This window comes from Sinocyclocheilus grahami, unplaced genomic scaffold (genome assembly GCF_001515645.1).
Source record: "Sinocyclocheilus grahami isolate Dianchi unplaced genomic scaffold, SAMN03320097.WGS_v1.1 scaffold60.1, whole genome shotgun sequence".
NCBI classification, from domain to species: domain Eukaryota; kingdom Metazoa; phylum Chordata; class Actinopteri; order Cypriniformes; family Cyprinidae; genus Sinocyclocheilus; species Sinocyclocheilus grahami.
In genome coordinates this window covers 294,820-318,971 of record NW_015505239.1, presented here as the reverse complement: position 1 = coordinate 318,971, position 24,152 = coordinate 294,820, and the positions used below count along the sequence as shown (strand labels likewise).

Here is a 24,152-nt window from a genome sequence, read left to right as displayed (position 1 = left end):
TATCAAATGTCTTGTAGTGGACTGAATGAGGGACATTATTACTTTAAGTTGGTGTGAACAGTTGAACTTTATGAATTTTCATGGTCCGATAACATCAGAAAAGCAAACAAAATTATTTATAAAATCTAATTGTTTGGGGGGTTTTTTTTACATCGTTGGCCGAATCAGAATATAAATTCTTCAGCGAAATAGTTCAGACAATAACATTAAAGACAATAGGGGTAGTTTCTGTAGAGTGCTGATATCATTGTTTCAGCGCCGAGGCTGCTGTGGATGGATGGTGGAGAGGGAGATCACTTAACCCTAATACTCTTATACCTCCCCATCTGCTCCAGCAGATGCCAGCTATGGTTCGACATTAAAAGACTGACAAACTGGGGCAAAAATGAGAATGGCCAAAAATAAAATATGAAAATGATTATGCAATTATTGTGGAATTTGCATACGATGAGAAGATTATGAAATGAGGGCAAACACCAGCAGGACACAGACGGTGAATAGTCGCTGTTCCCTGAGTGCTTCCTCAGGCGATGTTCACATAATCGACAACTGGAATACATCCTCTCTTTTGTGTTTCTATCTCGCTGCTCCGTATGCGTGTTGTGTATATTGCTGGAGTTCCCTCAGCAGAGCGCTTAAAACAAAGCTGGCTTTAGAGGCTCAGCCAGTCGGCTCTGAGGGGCTGTGCTGCAATCCAATTGAAAATCTTAATGGGATTGGGAAACCCATCAACAGAGGATCGTGGTAGAAGAAGAAAGGGAGAGGAGCTCGAGGTTAAGAGCAGTTAAGATGAAATATGCGAAATACAGATGGAAGAAAGACAAAAATAAAGGCTCCAAAATAAGAGAACAGAACCACTGTTTTGGGTTCCCCAAAGAACCTTCAGTAAACAGTTCCACTAAAGAACAATTTTATTTTATTTTAATCTAAAGAACTTTCTTCCACCATAAGGAACCTTTTGTGCTGTGGAAAAGTTCCATGGCATCTATTTAGCAAGTAAGGGTTCCTTCCTGGGGCACTTCACTTGAGGGAAAAACTACTTGCTTTATAAATAAATAAAATGGAATAAAATATGTGGAGAGAATTGAAGCCAAAATAGGGTATGAGCACAGAAAGTAAATTACAAGCAAAAAAAATACTCACGCAATGTCCAACACGCAGGCACTTTGCATCATGTGGTCACTCATGCGCAAGCTTAACTGCTCTCAGCCATGATCTCTAGGGGCCTTCCCCTCATCTTACAAAAGGTTCAGCTAAACAAACAAATAAATAAATTGGCAAATAAGTAAATAAAGGAGCCAAGCTTTACCCGCAGCAAAAAGAGCACTCTGGCTCTTTGTTTGATCCTTTTAAAGTATTCAGATGATGGAGGATACATCTGGACATAGTGGTTTATAACTTGGCAAGGAGGAAGTGTGCTTCATAAAAAGTTTGATGAAACGAGAAATTACGATAGGTAAGAAAGAATCAGGTCCAGTCCAAATTTTGCCGCACTTTGTGATATTTGGAAAAAATATGCAAACTTAGACAAAAGAGGTCAAAACACTCAACAAAATGTCATACAGCCAAGCATGTGACAGTCTTATTGGAATCATCTAACTCTTACCTTCATGCTTGACTGATGATCAGTGATAGTCAAGAAAACACCTCATTCTCCATATACAGAACAACCAAAATAATATTCCCACACATTTACACAAAGCATTTTTCCCAACATGAAACAAGACAGTATTTTAAAGAGAACGACGGATGGTGTTTACAGTATATCATACATAAATGTCAGTCAATAAGCAGTTGACCAGGTTTAAACAGGATTAAGTTGGAACAAAGCAAGAGATGCGACACTGAGCATCATCTCTAGTCTAAGGCCAATTCATCTGTTAGTCTATGAGTGAGACATCATCATAACGGATGACTGCAATTCCACATCTGGAAATTATGCAAGGACTGCATGTTACAAAACTGTTCAGTCCGAAATTTCCAATGCTTACGTTACAAAAAAAAACAAACATTTAATTTGATATATCTGAGGTTTAACACTCAATTACATACATTTTCTTTTCTGTCATTGCACTCTCATTCACTCATTTTTCGTGAATTTTATACGCAGTCCTTATACAATCAATCACATTTGTTTGTTTATATAATAAATGTTTATAATTAAGTTGCATATCAGGATCAGTCGCATAGATCAATAAATAAACATAGATCAATCATCCTGAATCTGTTCTTTCAGGCCGATCAAAATCATTCAAATAGACAATAACGCAAATGTTGCCCATGCTAACAGCCTAAGAGTTTAATTGATCACTTGGATGACTTTTGGGATCAATATATCAAATATTTCATGAATCTTCACACAGTGATCAGGCAGTAAATGCCTCCACGATCTCATAACAGAACACAGCCAAATCTAAGCCCACCAAATCATTTTCTTTTTCTTTTCTTTTTTGTACTAGATCAGTCATTTGCCAGCTTCCGAGAAGGGTTTTGATTGAATAAAACATACAATGGCACATTTTATATTTGTACCAGCACCACATTTTGACATTCCAAAATAAAGATATACTGTATATAAACCCTCGGACCTTAAGGGTCAATCAACATTTGTTTTATAACATGAGATTGGCAAATGTTTGGGGACAGATAAGACAATGAGAACAAAATAAACATATGGATTAAAATATTTCAGTGTAAAAGTGTAATATAAGCATAAGTTAATAAGGACAGTGTGCATCAAATTGAATAATATCAATAATGATTTGAGCCTCTGTATGCATATGCATGCCCCAATAAACATGATAATGGTGGACTTTAGGATACAGTGAAGTGTTTTATTCCACAAACATCCATCATTGAAAACAAAAGTGTAGCTCTAAAGGTGACTGTATTCACAATGTGTTTCAAATGTACATCACACAAGTGCACAGTGAAATGTGTAATTATGTTATCCCACATACATGCATCCAATCATACCATATGTGAACATGCAGATGTTATGTGACGTCATACCGTGACTAAAAATAGTGAACATACTGAGGCTCCGTTTACAAACCATTTACCCTACTGATGTTGACAAATCTTTGATAGCACATTATAGGAACAAGCACTTTTTGTGCATGAAGAAAATATCGTGTTGGATTTGTGAATCTATGCATAACTTTAAGTTACAGGTCAAAATTGTGAATTTTTTTTACCATATATTTCCAATATTTTTATTAAAAAACAAATTAAAAGTGTTGTGTAAAATATATTATTTGTCCCTCAGAGCCAGCTATAGTGTCTCATGTTTGCTGTTAATCTATGAAAAGTTGTTTACGATTTTTTTTTTTTATCAACATTATAAGGAGATCAAGCTCAAATAAATTGGCAAAAGAGTCTGTTATAGTTTTAATATTACTATGCTACCTGACTGACTTTAATGTTATCTCCCATTCTTTATCCATTAACGTGATACAGCAAATAGTGTGATATTATATCCTTGTTAAAAAGTATATATTAAACTACTTTTTAGTGAGTTTCACATCCCATCAATGGCACATTATTAGTGTTTTTCTTATAATAACAGTATGTTAAAAGACAAAAACAGGGAGAGTGTTGTCTTATACATCTATAACGATATTTATAGCTTTAAGATAAGCTCTGTTAGTAAGAATGATTTCTCTAAAACCTCTCTCATAGTTTTCACTTTCAGATCAGTTTGTTTGCCCATCGATCTGTACCTTATTCCAAATGGCCCTGTCTCTACATCACTGGATCCTGTAGTTGAGTTCCATGTAGCTTGTTCCGAGTTCTTCTTTCAGAGTTTTGAGTTCCATCTTTAACTCTTGTTATTGCTGCTGTTGTTCCAAAAATATCCTTTTTGGAATGACACAGTCTGTCTGAATGTCAAGTTCCATGTTTGATTGAGTTCTCCCACTGCCCACATCGAAATGCTCTCAATATGTGCTGCGCTTACCAGCTGTGCCAGCCTGAGAAACGCAGTCATAGCGAAGTCCAGGAGTAAGATGGAAGATTTTGTGGTCTCATTTTTAAGAGAGCACCTGCGTGAGCTCCAGAAAACCCAGGTCAAACCACTGCATGAGAAAAACACAAATGAAAAATAAAGGCATTAATTCATTGCAAGCAATGTAGAAACTTTTTTGATCACATAATAAAATTCTAGGAATAGGGAAAGCAGAGGGGTTTGATCAATCTACTCCAAAACACTTTAGAAATTAATACCTTGTGCATAAGGAACATTTTCTGATGAGACGAGAAGACAAGAAGATGGAAGTGGAAGAGAAAATTGACAAAACATACACATATGTAAGACAAACATGACACAGTGTTTTACTTCAAACTGATGACTGATGAAAAATGTATTGATGTGTTACTGTGGAAACAGCCACAGTTCTATCTAACAATTAGAAATGTCTGACGATGCTGACAAAGTATGTAACAACGTCCTGTTGACAAATCTAATTAAAGGTTTGCAATACTCTGTCAACAAGCATCACTGCGAGCAGACTGGCAGAGATAACTGAGGGGTATTTGTATGGACAAATTCCAACAATTCCATTTCTAGTTGCATAATTATGTCTGGGGATATTCAGTTCCTCCAGTGATTACACATAATCTGCCCACTAAGACAAGGAACATATACTCACAACATAACATGAAATATGCTACCAGGCTAAAGTTTAGATACACTTGACTGAATTGTTTTTAAAAAGCATTTCATTTTAAAACTTACATTTTTGAAAACAGGTTTGTAGACAAATATAAATTATTTCTACATGTGATTTTTCTTAAGAAAAAATCTTATTTATTTACTGTTCAAATGTTTGGGTTCAGTAATGTTTTTTGAAAGCAATTAATACTATTATTCTGCAAGGACAGTAGACGGGAAAGACTTTTAAATTGTTACAAAAGATTTCCATTTCCAATAAATGCTGTTCTTTTGAACTTTCTATTCATCAAAGAATCCTAACAAAAAAGTATAACGGTTTCCCAAAAAATATATATATATTCATAATAATAATAATAATAATTAGAAGAAATGTTTCTTCAGAACTAAATCAGCATATTAGAATGATTTCTAAAGGATCATGTGACACTGAAAACTGGCTGGACTGAAAAATTCAGCTTTGCATCACAGAAATAAATAACATTTTGAAATATATAAAATACAAAACTTATTTTAAATGGTAATAATATTTAACAGTGCTGTTTTTACTGTATTTTGATTAAATAAACGTGGCATGTTTAGCATAAGAGACTTCTTACAAAAAAATAAAACAGTAAATAATAAATAGGTGTGTCCAAACTGGCAGCGTTTATCTACATCTTTCAAAATTCAAAGCAAAAAGGGTAGAAGAACAGATTTCAATCTTTTTAACTTAACTATGAGTTAGACAAAAGAACCAATTAAAAGCACTGACACATTTTATGCCCTACAAATTTCAAATAAAAGTTTATTAGCCTATGTTTCCCTATGACCAACTATTAGTCTCATTTATTTGGTCTTGGCAGAACAGATCTGCTACGCTGCTGAATTGCTGCTGCTGTTGGTTATTGCTGTTGTTGTTGATTATTGCTGCTGCTAAGTAAGTACAGGAACTTGCTACTGCCAATACGGTGCTGTGAATATTTAAGACATACTGCTGCTGCTGCACAAGCAGCATTTTTAATAACCAGTAGCAGATCTATACAGGTGGAGCTGGGGAAGGTGGAGGGTTTCAGAGCAAATCTTCCGGGACACACCAAGCCGACTGTTGTCGCCTAAACTGTCCATATCAGCAGCTATAAATAGTATATGTTCGCCATTCAAAAGGAGAAACCAAAACTAGGATATACGAGATATACGCAGATATACAAAATGTAAACAAAGCAGCGCTTGCTTGCCATTTTGAATATCAGTTACGTTGATAACTTTATTAATTTTAAGCGGCTCATGTTATGAAAATATTCACATATTGGAATGCTTGGGAAAGACCAAGTAACATTAGAACGGCCTTCTGTCTGTGCCGCCTTCACTTACTTACTCATTTTCATCACTTTTGCTTTATTCTCAGGCACGGACTCGTTCATATCAGAGTTCTCATTCGCACCAACATGTTGAATTGGGCAAAGTGCTGCTGACATGAGGAACACAACAAACAAACTAGCCCGACAGACGCTCACAGATGGCCGACCGTTGGCTTGGTGTGTCTCAGGCTTAAAAGCATGCTGCGAAATGCTCTAGTGGATGCTAACCTGCTATTTAAATGTAAAGCAGCAAGCTTATTGGCTGTGTATGCAACATAAACCAATCAGATTATGCCCAGTAGTTTAAAGCTGTGAATACCATCATTTTGCATTAATGACCCATCAGCCTGCGCCATCTAGAGTTTCATGACAGAACTTGGCATTTCATCATAAATTTGTGAATAGCACACAAGATCATCATTACTGACCCCACTTTAACACAAACAGAATTATCTACTAATATTACATTTCCAGCCTTTAATATCATCAAGGCTAGAGCCAAATTAGTGATGTTTTGTGGAAGGCACTGGTGGAAACTGAAGAAGTGGAAGGACGAAAAGAAATTCCAAGTTCTCAGCCAATCAGTAAATTGTATATTTAAATTTATATTTACAATATAAAAATAATTTAATATTATCTGGAAGATCACAGCCCTTTAGATTTTATTTTTTCAAGACTTGCCGGTTTCTCAAACTCTATCCTCCCTAAGGCGCACTTTTGATCTAAAGAAAGTACAAAAGCCGACATGGTGTAAGACAAGAAAAAGCAAGACTTAGCCAGGACTACCGGTCAAGATCTGAGGGGCTTTCTTGAAATTGACAGATTCCTGTTTCTAATCATTGTGAGCTTTGTCTACAGGATAAATCTGTCTGGAGTATAATGAATAAAAAAAATCTATTTTTAATGGACAATGACTAAAATCTTCTGTCTTTGTTTTAGCAGCCTACTATTACCATGTGGCCACTTCTAGCATTTTTTTATGATTTGAGGACAAAATAGAATCTAAACTTTCTTATTTTTTTTTCAAAATACAGTCAATGAAAATACTTAAAAGTTGTGATGAAACATAAGTAACAACATATTTCTTGCGTATTCTTGCACACATCTAAGTGTAAAAGATTATCGAAAAGAAAAAATGTAGGATGGGTGCTTGGTTCTATCCGTCGGTTGTTGATAGGATTTTGAGATGTGACCACAGCACTGAAAAATGAATACACTATTGCAGATGATTGTTGAGGGGCAGGGTTAGCAGACAAAATGATTGGCGGTGTCTGGCATACATCACCATTAAGAAGTCTGTCATTTTCATGGGAAGATCAAGTTGACACATTGATTAAACATTACAAGGACAAAAAAAAAGTAAAAAAGAAAAAACATATACATGGGGAAAAAACATTCACAATAGGATCTATATCTGTCAAACTTAGAAAAAGTTGACAACCTCTAGATGTCAAACTAATTATTATATAATCCTAAATATTAAATGTTAATTTGATATAAATTAAACATTTCTAATATTTTCTGTTTAATTTCTGAGGCTGCAGTCTAACATTTAATATACAGTATGTATATATATATTCCATATTCATGGAATATATGAATTCTTGTTCAGAAAAATACACACTGGATTTCAGTCTATGAAAGCCAAAATGAGTTGAGCATAAAGGAAAAGGCAGACAGAGCATACTTTTGACACGTGTAGTAGTAGTGGTTGTCGTCGTGCTGGAGGTGGTTGTTGTGGTAGTTGTTGTTGTGGTGGTTGCAATGGTCGTTGTTGAGTTAGAATTCTCTTGCACCTGCCCATATGTAAAAAGGGAGCCTACAAATCAAACACAGCAGCACATATAAAAAAAAAGTACTACAATGAAACTCTAATATCGTTGAGAACAGCTAAGTAGATTAGGATGAGGTGTTCAAAACTATTCAAATACAACTGCTACTGACTCTGTGACATCTAGTATTGTGAAAACCTTACCCAAATGTGAAAATGAGGATCCAACAAAGTCAAAAATTGCCAGACTCATGACCGTTACAGCAATGAGAAAACAGCGGAACAACAGCATCACACACTAGAGAGAAAAAGGCTTGAGTGGCGTCCAGCGCAAATGAGAAATAGCTACTTAAAGCCCACTTGCTTTAGACTCAGAGATCAATTAAAATGCCCTGGAACATCAGTGGGAGTAACTGACTTCTGACCTTCAGTCTATTTTAAGAGCTGCTAGAGAAAGACTGGGATAAATTAAAGTGGATTTGTGATGCGGATCTCTCCGCATACACAGGTAAGACACTGCCGAAGGAATCTTTGTCATGGCGTGCTTAATTCAATCGTACATTTACAGAAAATGGCAGAACCACCACAAATCACAAAATGTATCATTCTGCTCCAAAAGTTACCTAGCAAGAGAGTTTTAAGGCATCTTATATGCGTAGAATTGCACTGCAATGAGCTAAGTGAAAAAAAATCCAACATGACAGTTGAGTTAAGAAAATGTTTATTATAAATAAACGTAATTTAATCAATACTGAAATTTCTGATATGCTTATTAGAGTACTGTACCATTAGCGTAGCAATACACTAATACCAAACTACTGTGAACAATTAGAAGAGCAACCCTTGCAGAGAGCTATCTGTACAGGGGTTAGAGTTGCTGTCTACATCGTACATTGTCTACATCAGAAACGAGTGAAGGAAACGGCAAATTGCAAATAAAAATCCCTTAATTCGCAAAAAAGTTGTTACGCTCGCTTGAGGTGGTTTTTGACTAGTGCAAAAAAGGGTTAATGTGAATAAAAGGAGATGGAAACGCATTTGCCGAGTAAATTCCTCCATGCACATCAAAAAAGTCATGTGACTGTGCTATGGGATGGCAAAACCTAATCAGCGGACCCAGGGCCGCTGCTGGCCAAATGGGTGCCCTAAGCAGAATAGTATTGTTGTGCCCCCTCCTTCAAAAAATAAAAAAAAATTAAAAAAAACACCTACTATAAGGGGTCACAATAGACCTTTAATAGAACAAAAAAGCTGAATAAATAAACTTTCCATTGGTGTATTATAGGACAATATTTGGCCGAGATACAACTATTTGAAAATCTGGAATCTGAGGGTGCAAAAAAAATCAAAATAGTGAGAAAATCGTCTTTAAAGTTGTCCAAATGAAGTCCTTAGCAATGCATATTACTAATCAAAAATTAAGTTTTGATATATTTACGGTTGGAAATGTACAAAATATCTTCATGGAACATGATCTTTACTTAATATCCTCATGATTTTTGGTATAAAAGAAAAATCTATAATTTTGACCCATACAATGATTTTTTGGCTATTGCTAAAAATATACCCAAGCGACTTAAGACTGGTTTTGTGGTCCAGGGTCACAAATATATACGAGATCTCTCAATCGATTTAATGTTAAATGCTATTCATATTAATACATCCAGAGTTTGAGTTAATTTCACACTGAAATTGGTTTAATGTATATGTAGGCCAATATTTTTCCCGTTCAAGTTCAAGAAATGCTGTTCACATCAAATCAACGTCGTGTCATGTTTTTGAAATCAGTTTGATTTGCATGTTTGACCTGTCTTTTGATGTCAATCTGATGTCTTTTCAACATAATTTGCCCACTGGGTTGTGCTTGGACCCCAATTATCCCAGCTTGGAGCTATAATTTTTTTTTAAAGATTGACAGTCTGCAAAAAGTAAAGTTAAACTTTTTAAGTAAAGGCCACGCATACTGATACAACATCTGTCTAATGTTCATTCTTGTGCCACTAAAATGACTTGAAAGAGAGTCTGGTACCTCAAGGCATGTTCTTATTCTTTGTGCACAGGGCCTTTATGAAAATCCCTGTTAAATGAGAGGGCACAGTGTTTCATTGCGAAGGAAAACTGCTCAGAAAAGCTCATCGGGTTACAATAATGTTTTAGTGTCCACATGCCATGCAGCAATAACAATTCAATCATAAATACATTTATAAATTGACTAGATTAAACTCTTGTCGGAGCATTGTTAAGTTCGACATATTTGCTGCATAAAAAGAGCTGTGGAGTTTGAACCTGGTCACACCAACCCCATTCTTCCTCCTTCACCCTTCATCAATCAATATTTTAAATAAAATATATGAATTTTCAACAGAAAAATAAATTCCTGGTAGTAAGCATGTGTTTCTTCTGTGCAACACAAAAGGTGATATTTTAAAGAATGCTGGAAACCAAATAGTTTTGGTGACCATTCAATTTCATTGTAAGGACAAAAAAACACTGAGACATTTCTCAAAATATCTAGGCCTACATGTAAAGAAAGTAAGTCACAACGTTTTTGGACAAATACGAGGGTAAATAATTAATGACAGAATTGAACACTTTGTTATCATTGCAAGGGTATTCCTACTGAGGGTTTTCTTACCAGCTGCCGTTCCTTAACCATCATTGTACCAAAACCACCTACTGAGATAATGGGACATTTATTACTGGAAACCTTGCCTATATGCTTGAAAAATAAAACAGGTGCTTGCAATACAGATGCAATCACTCCGTCACTAAAAGTAGCTATTTATGGGGCATCAAGTCGCGTCAAATCAAATCAAATTTATTTGTAAAATTGTTTGCACAAGAAATTCGTACTGTTATGTTAATGCTTTACCATAGAGCATCCTGCATCAGGCAGGTTTAAAAACGCCCAGTCATGATCTAATGCATAAACATTTGCTTAATATTAAAAGCACAGAAAGCAACAACACACATTATGTCCAGCTGATTTTAAAATTCCTTCAATCTTTACAAAATTTCTCTGAATCTGTTTGCCGAGTTAAGAACTTGCCTTCATTGTAGAAACAAAGCCATAAAAGATGGACGCTAAAGAATGGCTCTATATTTAAACTAAGCTCTGTTAACCTTGTTAATGACAGGAGCAAGACTACTGAGCCAGAGAAGCTGCTAGACAAAAAAGGACAGCAAACCACTGTTTCTTCAGTGCCTTGGATAAACACAGCACATTCTTCATACTATCAAGCTAAAAAAAAATCTGTACAACAAAGCAGAATAATTATATAACATTAGTTTGTCATTACTAATTAAGAGAATGAAACGGTGGGTGTCAGGAGAGAAGTGGACCCCTAATGAGTGTCAAATCACGATGCTAAAATTATAATATAAAACACTACTGGAAAATCACATGCACAACATAAAATAACTGCAAAAGTGTATTCACAGCTCTCCGATTCAGTTCAACCTCTGAATGAAAAAGATTCTGATAGTTTGACTAAGTTTCCACTTGAGGCAATGTGGGTTATTTAGGCTAAACTTTTTCATACGTTTAACTCTAATATTTTGCTTCATTAATTGACGCATTATTTACATCTCAGAGTTACTTAATAAAAATAATGCCCGTAAATTGAATGAACACAACATGAAACACTTTTACTCACCGGTGAGAAGGAATATTGTATCCCAAAAAGCACGATACATCATTATAAGGCGTTTAAGTGACTTGCTGGTGAAGGATTTGCAGCGTCGTCTCTTTATTTTAAATCATTTATCTTTGCCAACATAGATGAGGGCACGGTCGTATTCTTTAGATTGGACAATATTACTGATAGTCCGTTGCACAGGTTAGAAATCTGACTTCCATAGTAACGCTGTGTATGTCTTCCTTCATAGTTTCATGTGTCCTACTCGACAAACGACGCCATGCCACGACTCAGGTATTTTGAACTTGAAGTCAAACGCCGTCTTACCACTGACGTCATATGAAGCCCTAACTATATATATTTATTTCTAATATTCACCATCACGAGATAAGTGGTAAAACATTGTTAACTACAAAACTACGTTACTAGTTATAATCACTCCTAGCACAGAACCCTCTCCACACCCTTGACATCCTTCTGTTGTGCGCGCCTGCGTTGATGGAGATCTGATAGTGTTGTATAACTCTTTTTTTTTTCTCGATGTAATAATTATTTTTCTTTTTTTAAGTATGTAAAAAAAAATTTGACTGCGTTGATATTCAGAACTAACTACAGAGTGAATTAAGTTTTAAAATCATTGTTAAACGTTTACTAGAAACGCGTGAGATACAGCTCCTTATTATTGGTCAGTTATTTCTTTAGAGGGAGTAGAGTCCTGGTTACACTGACCTGGCAACATCTTATCTATATTTCTATTGTCATAAATGTTAGAAGTGGCGTGGCTTCTTCTAATCCACTCCCACGGGTATGCATATTGCCTAGTTAAAATGATTCAAGACTGGATTGATTTGGTTGATCGCTCTTAGTGGTCTGCTGTTACAACACTTAAGGGGAAGAACCCAAATGTCCACAGAGGTCTTAGGTCAGTTATGCATTTCTTTGTGTTACCTAAACTGATCTCAAGAGCATTTTTTTTTAGCTTATCCAAAGATTGTATTAAATGCTAATTTATTGATAGGTCAACCAAAAACCTATTTTTGTTCCAGTGCAAAATTCAGGAGTGCCAAAATATGATAATGTTATGCTGCCCCCTAATGGAATGTATGGAGAGGCTTAATATTATTACTGCTGTTCTATACCATAAACATTTAGGTAGCCTACATGTGATGATTGAATGTAAAACAAGCTAAATGTATTTATTTAAAAAAAAATAATAATAATAAATAAATAAAAATAACACGTAAATATTCCGTTTTACAGTACCTACACAGTTATATGTATATTCCGATAGGTGGAGTTGAACTGCAGTTTAATTCGATCTCATTTTCTTTCAAATGGACTTGGACTTTCATGTGGACATAGTGCCAATGTATGGTTTGTAAAGAGCAGGATAGATTAATTCAACAGGAGTTCTCAAGAGAATTCGAAAATCTTTTACAACATTGTTTTATCTAGTCAAGAGGGTGGTTGGTTAAACTATTCTGAGGTTACTTATTATTGACATTTGTATACGTGTGTCATAGTCTCGAACTCTCTTTTCTACGCACCTTTCTCAGAGCATCAGTGTCTCATTTAATGGCGAGCACAAACTGACAACTACCTTCTTTATTCTTGGATTTCATCATCTGGATTCTTTAATACATATAAAGAGGACAGCATGGCCACAAAGGAGAAGAAGGTAGACTGTTTATTGCTGGTGTTGTTTTTAGTCAGATTTTTGTTTTTAAATTAAATAAGTTGTGAGTTTCACTGTAAAGTCACATATAACTGCTACTAATAATTCCATTTGAATAAAATATTATTTTTAAAAATACTAAATAATAATATTAGTTTTAAATACATTTAAAACAAATTTGTAGAGCACATCATGGGACTTTTTAAAAATACCTTCCACAGGCCTATACACATAACGTTGACACTTAGAAACTAAATGTTTAATAGTAAATCAATGTAATAATTTAATTGTTGTTATTTTTGATGTGAAGTTGATTTCTTTGTTTTGTCATTAAATGCCTGTTATTGTTAGTTTATTTGTCTACACAGGGTCGTGCATACACTTTGGTATTAATGGTGACCTCTACAGCTATTGGGGGAACTCTACAATATGGATACAACCTGGCCATAATGAATGCACCGACTGTTGTAAGTGTTTCATCAATTTTGTGTTGCGAAAGAGTAAAAATGTTTAAATTAATTTCATATTAGTTGTCTCTGTGTCTGTTCAGACCAGTTACCAGTTTTCTGTACTGTATTCCTTCCTGCAGTTCATTCAAAACTTTGTCAATGAGACATTTCTGGAGCGATGGGGAATACAGTTGGGGGTTTACGAGCTCACACTGATATGGACCTTTATTGTTTCCAGTTTCTCATTGGGCGGCTTTATTGGGGCCCTGATAGCAGGGCCAATGTCAGTACGTTTTGGGAGGTACGGTTAATCTTGTTGTTGTACAGTATAATTTACATGATAAAGTTCATGTTCCATGCAAATTGTTTTATTCATATTTATTTAGACTTGATGATTTAATGTAAAAAATTTGTAAACTTGAAATAAGTAATAAATCTTGAAAGTATGCCCTGTTATGTTCTTGTTTCCAAGGAAGAAGAGTATGTTGCTGAACAATGTCTTTCTCTTATCAAGTTCATTGCTTGCATTGTTAAGCCGAACAGCAAAGTCATTTGAGATGATTATCATCTCCAGATTTTTGGTTGGCATAAATGCAGGTACTGTGTATATATTTTACCTGCAAATGCAGTTTAATAGACCCTTTATATTTTGCCATTGAGATTACTAGTTTCTTCCTGGTATTATTATAAACCATATTCTCTGTTTCTATTCAGGCATCAGTATGAATGTACAGCCCATGTATTTTGGTGAGAGTGCACCTAAGCACTTACGAGGGGCTGTGTCCCTGTCCTCAGCTGTCTTCACTTCTTTTGGTCTGGTGTTGGGACAGGTGGTCAGTCTGAAGTAAGTTATATATTTGACGCATCTCTTACGACGCTAATGAGAGCGATTACCATTTCCTTATGTAATGTGAAGAATATTTTTAAATGTATTGAGTACTTTATGAGGTGCACTGAAAATACGTAGTATGCCAATGTTATTTTTTGCCCAAATTAAATAGTCAAGTATGACTGAAATGACTGATTTTAAAATGCCTGTATTTTTTTCAGAGAGTTGTTAGGTAGTGAGCCGTGTTGGCAGTACTTATTGGCTAGTAATGCTATCCCAGGCTTCATCCAACTCCTCACCTTGCCATGGTTTCCAGAAAGTCCCCGTTACCTCCTCATTGACTGTGGAGACAAAGAGGCCTGCCTAATGGGTATGAGAGCCTGAGTTTTAAGTATTGGTGCAGTTATACTGTATATTGCTACATTCTTTGCAATACAGAGTATGACAGCCTCACTGAAGTCTACACTCTTGAAAAGTAAAGGTTTGATTCTGTGAATAACTTTTAACATCCATGGAACCTTTCAAATGCACAAAAGGTTCTTTATAGTGGAAAACGGTTCTTTAGATTACAAAAAAGAAGAAAAAAAGAATCTTTTAAGAACTACCCTGTTAAAAAAACAGCATATGCTGGTTAGGTATGTTTTGAAGCATGGCAGCTGGTTTGAGCTGGTCCTTAGTTGGCCATGAGCTGGTTATAAGCTGGTTATGAGCTGGTCCTGAGAAGGAGATAGTTGCTTAGGACCAGCTTAGGACCAGCTCAGGACCTGCTTGAACCAGCTCAAACCAGCTGCCATGCTTCAAAACATACCTAACCAGCATATGCTGTTTTTTTCAATAGGGTACTCAATGAAACGTTCTTTGGGGAACCTTTATTTTTAAGAGTGTACAGATAAAACAATATTATATGTACCGGTACTTCAATAACTTTTAACACTTTAAAAAAAAGGGATAATTCAAATTCTTTCCCAGAATGTCAAAGCTGCTTTTGGCCATACAATGAAAGTAAACCATTCGCTTCTTTTGGATAGAAAAAAATAGTACAAAACGTTAGATATCTCCTATTGTGTTTCACAAAGCATGTAATTCTCATGCATGATTATATAGCCTACATTAATCATGTTTGTTCCGCAGCACTGCAGCGTCTGCGAGGCTGTGAGGTGCAGAGAGAAGAACTGGATGAGATTCTGCAGGAACAGAATGAAACAAAGGGAGAATGTGCCAAACAGCCGTGGGAGCTCTTTACTGACCGCAGCGTCCGCTGGCAGCTCATCACTGTGGCGGTCCTGAGCAGTGCCATGCAACTGTGTGGTAATGACTCGGTGAGTCCCTGCCTCTGTCCAATTCTGTGTCATTATATCTTTGGCTCTTAGTTCGAAATTCAAGTGTAACTGGATCACCGGTGTATTGCTTCATAAAGTGAATGTTAACCAAAAAAAACACACCCAGCCGATCATGAGAATGAATGCTTATGTTGCAGGCTTTATGTTAATATTTGAAAGGGTCTTCATGATTCTGGGGGATAAAAATGCATGCAAACAGACACACAAAGCACTTATCAGAAGTTAAAATAGATTAGTTCATGTCTTAATATTAGACAAAATATTAAACTTATAATTTGTAAAAAATTTGTACTTATGTTCAAAAAAATTGGTGTTTTAAAAAAAATTATATTTCATTTATTATTATTATTAGTTCAAAAAAGTTAAAAAATGTACATAACTGTTAAATGTCCACAAAAGCAACACAACTTTTTCTAAAACTGATAATAAGAAATTATTCTTGCATCAAATGAACATAGAATGATTTCTGAAGGATCATGCGACACTGAAGACGGGAGTAATGGCTGCTGAAAATTGAGCTTTGCCATCACAGGAATGAATTATATTTTAAAATATATTAAAATAGAAAACAGTTATTTTAAATTTTACAATGTTATTGTTTTTACTGTATCAAATAAATGTAGCCTTGGTGAGCATAAGAGACTCTTTTATAAACATTAAAAGATCTTACTGACCACAAACATGAACAGTAATGAATATAATTTTTATCTTCAAAAATGCTGAGTATTAATGTTATATATTCACTTCTAATATTGTAATAAAAGAAACATTTATTTAGTAAATTCCCTTAAGTTATTCAACATTTGTAGTTAATTGTTACCTGTTTAAAACCTTAGAAAAACATATTCGATTCTTTCCTGTAAATTAAATGAGGAACTAAAACAGCAAATTACTAATTGACTTGCCTTGCATAAAGCTTAGGTAAATCTCTCCTGTACATAACACTTTTTTTACATAACTCAAAATGCTTCAGAAGTATTTGAAGTGTTTGTGTGTGTGTGTGTGTTTTGCACACTCAGAATTTCAAAAGATTAAGGACCATTTTTTTCAATCCTCAGATTTACTTCTATGCATCATATGTGTTCCAAGAAGCGGGTATATCTGCAGGACAGATCCAATATATGGCCATTGGCACTGGGATGTGTGAATTCACCGCTTGCATTCTATGTGTGAGTCTTCCATTAATCTGTTATCAATTATGTAACTGTTCCAGAACTGTACAGGCAATCCTTTGACCCACTTGCATAGTTTGAGTGAATTAATTCATCTCGAATTCTGGGCTGATCAGTCAGGGCTGGACAAACCTTTTAGTCCCTTTTGCCAAGATATAATTTGGTTGCAGAACCTAGATTACCATTTTAATAGTGAAATTGAATAATTAATAATTCTGTGTAGAATGACAAGGCCACACATGAATTTTAAATGTGTCTCTGTGTGTGTGTGTGTGTGTGTGTGTGTGCAGAACCTGTTGATAGAAAGGTTGGGTAGGAGGCTGATGTTGATGGGTGGCTATGTTCTCATGACAGGATGGGCTATAGTCTTTACTGTGGCTCTTTCACTTGAGGTGTGTATTATTCAATGTTGCATTACCCCTCTTTCCCTTTACCAGCACACACATACTGTAGTCACGTGAAAGGTTATGTACAAGCTAATGTTTAACCTTAAAGTGAACAGATAATGTCCAACATTAACTTTATCGTCATTTAGAGTGTTCAACTGAATGATGTGTCGTCATCTTTGGTTAACTATAACTTTGACATCTGGTTTTACCTTTCACCCAATAGAATATGGTTAGCTGGATGCCTTACCTGAGCATGACCTGCATCTTCACCTACATTCTCAGCTTTGGCATGGGACCAGGTGAACTACAACACCCTGACATACAGTAGAATGTATAAATAATGCAACCAATTCTATAGTGTTATTTTATACTGTGGTTTGGCATTTATCAACACTGTGTCCATTTCTTCATACGCTAGCTGGGGTGACTGGAATCCTCCCAACAGAGATTTTTAACCAAACATCACGTCCTGCCGCCTACATGACCGCTGGTTCTCTAATGTGGCTTAACCTTTTCATTATCGGGATGATCTTCCCTTTCCTTGTGGTGAGAACTTGAAAAAAATAGTCTTAATATCTGACATATTTGACAAAATACCCATTAAGAATAGGATTTCCTTTTCTTCTGAATGTCCTCTGTGTGTGTTTTTGCAGAGCGGTTTAGGGCAGTATTGCTTTGTGCCATTTGGGGCTGTGTGCCTCTTGACTGCTTTATATATTCAGATGGTTCTACCTGAAACCAAGGGAAAGACCTTATCGATGATCACTAAAGAGTTTTACAGACTCAACTACCGTGGACAGGTGAAGATGGATATAGAAGGAAAACAAGCTCAGTACCAACTAGGGGAAATCTTTCACTCCACTGCCTTATAGAGTGTTAAAAATTCTCACAAACTAAATTAATATTTTTAGAAAAATATCTTTAAAATTATGCCTTAACTGTACTTCATCCTGCAGTAAGTTTACATCTTTGTACATGCATTACTTGCTGATTAAATATTGTATTCTTCATCACTTGACTGACTTGCTTTGCTTACTTGATTCATCCATTAGTACAAGATATTGCTAACCATAGACTTAACTGCTTGGAAATTAAATGAAAAGAAGTTCTCTGTTGCTCTCTTTACCATGATTCCCATCAGGTAAGAAAAACAAAATCTTTTTGTAGTTTAGTTAGAACATTTGATACAGGAGATGGTTTAAGATAACACTTAGGTACGTTGACTTTGAGGGTGTGCAGTTATAACATTTCTGCTGAATGTTTTTCCTTAAGGTCAGTGTGACTCAGCAACACTCATACGGCGGCGAACCCCTGAAGCTATTCTATGGCAACAGAGAGCTTTAGTTCATAGTAAACACGTGATTCTGTCTGGTATTTAGAACAGATTAACAAGACTATTCTTCTAAATCTGATGCTTATTTCTGCAAGATTATCTGCACAAATGGGTAACCGTACCTAAAGTTCTGCCAACTTTAAAAGGACATACTGTTTTAGGTCACCTAGCTAACTCATTTAATGTAGTTTTGTACTGGACTGGGCTGTTAAAAAGCTACAGACCTTGATGTGTTATTCTCATACATCAAAGTTATTAATACTGAAGTTGTTCATTTTGTAAAAAAAAAAAACACACATTTGGCAGTTTGGTTTTTGGCTATTGTGAAATGGGTTAGCTATTAAAATTAGGGTGAAGTCAAATTGGTAAACTGTATGTTAATGTGAATACATTTATTCTAAATACACTATAAGGTACATCAAAGTTATTAATACTGAAGTTGTTAATTTTAAAAAAAAAAAAAAAACACATTTGGCAGTTTGGTTTTTGGCTATTGTGAAATGGGTTAGCTATTAAAATTAGGGTGAAGTCAAATTGGTAAACTGTATGTTAATGTGAATACATTTATTCTAAATACACTATAAGTTTTTTTTTTTTTTTTTTAATGGCTTCTTAAAATACACATTTTTATCCTACAAACGGGACACACATTTTCAGCTAGTTTGTGCTTCGGTTATACATTTGCTTATGATGGGACATTATACAATTTCTTTATAGAATTTTTTCACAATATTTAATAATTACTTGTGCCACTGACAGTGACTTCATATATAGTATATTCATAATAGTATAAATAATTAAAACACTTCACCAGAAGTGCAAATGTAAGGAAATTAAACACTTCAACAAAAGTACATACATTTAAAGTATTAAAACACTTCAACAGAAGTGCAAAGATGTAAATAATTGAAACACTTCAACAGAAGTGCAGTGTACTATATATGGTACACAATAATGTGCCTGCTTTTATGTGTGCACGTTTTAATCCAACTGTGTAAGTGTCTAACACACTTCCATATTTCTGTGCATGCAGTATGTGTGCTTGTCAACAGGTGTGTTTATGGCTTCAGGCTTTCTCGCGCTTTTAAAAAGGGCTGCAGGTTGTTTTATGCTCAGCATGGGTTCTTTTTTTTAAAAACGCAATCAGCCTAATAGCCTGCTTTGTTTTTGGTTTTAGAAACCCATTTAATTCCATTAGCCTTTGCACATTCAAAAGCTTTAATTTATTAGGACGGCCTATTTTATCTATCATGTTAAGGTAAATTACGACAGTCGAAAAACATTAAAAAAAAAAAATTAATTAAACAAAGATACTTGCACATTACTGCATAAAATTGCATCATAACAGATGTAACACAAATCTGTATTGTGGACTGATATACTACTGTCTGTATTCGAATTTAACTCTGAACAACTGTAATAAACTATGTTTAGGTGACTATTTTTCTACTAATGTCAAAATTATAATTGTTATTATGTCAATGAGCTAAAGAATTGGTTTAGAAATCCAAACGAAGGGAAATAAACGTTCTGTTGAGCCTGAAATATGTACAAATAAAAAATAAAAAAGGGGGTTGCTTACAGGTTACACTGGATCTAACCAAAGTACTTTTTGTGCTGGTTATTGTTTTGGGTTGACTGTAAAATCGTTCTCATTTTCATTTAAGGTAATATTTACCTTAGTCCTCAGATGAACATCCACCAAGTTGTATGGACTTTGGAGTGCGGGGGCACAGGGTGAGAGAAGTTATAATTCAGTTTCTTTTGGATTTTTTTTCTTTTCAATTTATAAAAAAGGAAGTATTCATTTGAATGGTTAATTTATTCATCTACTGCACTTCAACCCTGATGTACACTGCTGTTCTTTCAAGTTACATTTTCAACATTTCAACTCTCAGTAAGTGTGACTTTCTGCATTTCCTATGCATATTTTCTACTTTTCTGCTGCCAGGCTTATAATACAAATGGAAACACAAAAAAGGAGTGCTGTACTGCATTATGCAATATTGCACATAAATAAAATGAGAATATGTGGTTAGTTTGTGTGGTTAGATGTGTGGCTAGTTTATTTCAGAGACATGTGGCCTTACATGCAGCCTCAGGTTGGAATTGTTTATTGAAAAAATATGCATAAATAGATGTGGTTCATTAATGAAGCAGTAACTGATAGTCACTGATGTCTTAACCTTGGATCTGTGCTTCAAAATTGCATTCATTCAAAAGAATGGATTAACTCTTTATTGGAACTGGTGTCAAAATAAGCCTTTAAGCAAATATTTTGTGCCTCTTGTCATTGTTACTGGGCCATTACTTGTGTATCTTTATGATTATGACTTTCAATCAGACAAGCAGCAGGAAAGAGATTTTGGAATCCTCATCAAGGCAGCACTCATCAGGTCTATGCAAAGATTCATGCTTGCATGTGAAGGTACAATATTAGCAATAATGAAAAGCATAATTTTGGTTTTCTGTTATATTTTGGCCTTAATACCAAATAATCCTCATTTAATAACCTTATGCATATACTGTATATATATATATATGTTATGATTGGATCAGTTTCACCAGTCAAGTATGAAATAACAGAAAACTACACTTGTTTTCACAGCAGGTTGCCAGAGTCACACTGTTTTTACACAAAATAACCTAGAACAATATGCACAATTATGTTCTGAAGTGCTCATTACAAGAAAGAAAATTTTCAAATACAATTTTATTTTATACACATCTCTGTACCAAATAGAGACACAAAAACAGTGTACAAAAACAAACATCAATAGAAAAGTATGCTTATATCCAAATGTCCAAAAATTGATCAACGTTGTGACATAAATTGCAGAGAAACAAAATTGTCAGAAAACAAAAAAGTTAGAATACCAAACGTACAAATGTACACCTTTCTATGTGCATGTCTTTATACAAAAGTGTCAATGCAACTCTGTTTGTATATGGTATTTATAAGATAGGTCCTTTAAATGACAGATTTTTCCTACCCATCGCTGTTCACAATCAGTACTGGGAAGGCACTTTGCAACATACAAATATACAAATAGATAAGCAAGAAAACAAACAAACATTTCCAGTGATGTAATAAGCCAGAACACCATACAAGACACAAATAACAACAATAAAAATAACTTACACTTACAGTTAGGCAGACAATGATTGTTACTATTAGAATTGTAAAATTGCAATCAATTAACAGATGCTATGATCTGATATTAGCAATGATTAGTCAAATAAGTAGGCTGAAGCTAAAAAACCTGCAGGCTTTCCACTGCTCAGATCAGTCCGCTTCAGATTTTACGGCTGCACATAAAAACAGTAAGTCGAACAAGTACATAAGGTAATAAAATAAAGATTTTTTTTGTGTGTGTACATTATGTCATTCGTAGCTTCAATCATGAGTGACCGCTTGCAAAACCTCGGCAACGTTGTTCAAACTGCCATTCCAAATACATTTATGGTACACTATCCTAATAACCTGCAGGGTAAAATAAAAGGAATGGTAACCAGCATTAACACTGCATTTAGAGTAATAGGAACAGGGTAACACCAAACACACACTCAAATATTTGCATAATAATAAAGACACAACAAAATTATGGATGTGTCAATAACAACTTAAAACAATTCTGTTAAAACTTACTCTCCAAAAAAAAAAAAAAGACGACAAGAAAATAAAGATCCATCCATTCAACAAGGTCAAGGAAAATATCTATTTACAAGGAACCCGTTTACATAAACTAATATAATTGGCCATACATATTTGTTATATATATATATATATATATATATATATATATATATATATATATACACATACATACATACATATATACTGTATATATACATATATATGAATGTTACGTCATGTATAGTGACAAGACTTTAAATTAAGCAGGAATGTACTGAACCACTCTGATATATTAAAAAAAGATTAAAAAGCCCTCTGTTTATATTACATTCTAGAGATAAAGGACATTGGAGAGACCACAGCATACAAACGTGTACTCATACATACATGTCATCACTCTCGTGCCATCCTCCTATCAGCAGCATGATTCAAGAAAATAGCACATCGCAACAAAACTCAATATATACCTTTGCGTAAAGGAGACTTGGACAATAAGTTAATAAAATATATTCTTTGCTTCTTGCTATATCTTACAGTGAAACCTGAAACTGGTCCCTGTTGGACATTAAAAATGGACACACTTTTTGTGAGCCAAAACAATCTGTCTCAGAACTACCAATGATAAACAAAGAAACACCACAAAAATTACTAAGTTAACGGGTTAGTTCACACAAAAATGAAAATTAGCCTGTGCTTTACTCACCCTCGAAGCATCCTAGGTGTATGTGGCTTTCTTCTTTCAGACTAACCCAATCAGAGTTATATAAAAATTGTCCTGGCCCCTCCAAGACTTTCAATGGGGGTAAGCGAGTGTTGGTTGTCAACAGTTCAGAAGACATGACATAAAGTGCGCGCATTCATAATAAAACATACCTCACATGGCTCCAGGGGGTGAATAAAGGCCTTCTGTAGCTAATCCATGCATTTTTGTAAGATAAATATCCATATTTCAAACGTAATAAACACTTTTTTCTCACTTCCGCTGACTGTCATATGCGGAAGCCGTTCAGGCGGATGACGTAGGACGTCGGTGTTGCGTGATTAGTGAAGAACATGGAGACAAAACGGTCACGAATTAGAAGCACAAAACGAGGATTTGTAAAGAAAAATGTCGGAGGATTTCGAAGAGGAGAAACCAAATTTTTTTTTCCCTTTGCTCCTGCATTTCTCAGAGGCGCACACACGACGCATACGTCTTATGTTATCCGCCTGAACGGCTTCCGCGTACCACAGTCAGCAGAAGTGAGAAAAAAAGTGTTTACGTTTGAAATATGGATAATTTTCTAACAAAAATGCATGGAATCGCTACAGGAGGCCTTTATTCACCCCCCGGAGCCGTGTGAGGGACATTTTATTACGGATGTGCGTACTTTATTTCACGTCTTCTGAACTGTTGACAACCAACACCCGCTTACCCCACATTGAAAGGCTTGGAGGGGCCAGGACAATTTTTTATATAACTCCGATTGGGTTTGTCTGAAAGAAGAAAGTCACATACACCTAGGATGCTTCGAGGGTGAGTAAAACACCGGCTAATTTTCATTTTTGGCTTAACTAACCCTTTAACAGCCATTATTTAGCCTGAAGTTTTAAAGGATTTAAAATCATTTAAGTATTTGTTAAAGTAACTCATACAGAAAAATTTATGTTTTATATCTAGGTGTTAATGGTCATTGGACTGCAACAGCTGCGCAAATTACACAGTCTCAGTGTTTTCTGATTGTGAAACTTTTGTTTAGACTGTTAAAATTGTAATGCTTGCTAATGTTATGCTTCTCGGTGAGGTAAGTCTGGGCAAAAATAACCTAGAGGTACATTCTGAAAGTTTGGGGCATCATCCTCAATCAACAATCTGGAAGCTGAGAGACACACGTGATACACATACATGTCAAAAGCAATGCATTTTTTTT

General features: G+C 35.1%; 1 protein-coding gene and 1 long non-coding RNA gene across 2 annotated transcripts; one reads left to right on the top strand and one right to left on the bottom strand.

Moving 5' to 3' along the window:
* Window positions 1–7,702: 7,702 nt before the first annotated feature.
* LOC107584447 (uncharacterized) lies at window positions 7,703–10,453 on the bottom strand. The gene is made up of 3 exons (XR_001609143.1): window positions 10,416–10,453; window positions 7,985–8,078; window positions 7,703–7,828 (listed from the first exon to the last, which is right to left on the bottom strand). It is a non-coding gene; the product is annotated as an uncharacterized lncRNA (long non-coding RNA).
* A 1,207-nt stretch (window positions 10,454–11,660) lies between these two features.
* LOC107584427 (solute carrier family 2, facilitated glucose transporter member 11-like) lies at window positions 11,661–18,243 on the top strand. Its single transcript, XM_016271040.1, has 13 exons — window positions 11,661–11,712; window positions 12,975–13,096; window positions 13,462–13,560; window positions 13,683–13,843; window positions 14,015–14,139; window positions 14,257–14,386; window positions 14,593–14,741; window positions 15,503–15,690; window positions 16,770–16,880; window positions 17,174–17,275; window positions 17,496–17,571; window positions 17,691–17,818; window positions 17,926–18,243. The coding sequence occupies exons 2-13, from the start codon at window positions 13,076–13,078 to the stop codon at window positions 18,142–18,144; spliced, it is 1,509 nt and encodes a 502-aa protein (XP_016126526.1). The 5' UTR covers window positions 11,661–11,712; window positions 12,975–13,075; the 3' UTR covers window positions 18,145–18,243.
* The last annotated feature ends 5,909 nt before the right edge of the window (window positions 18,244–24,152 follow it).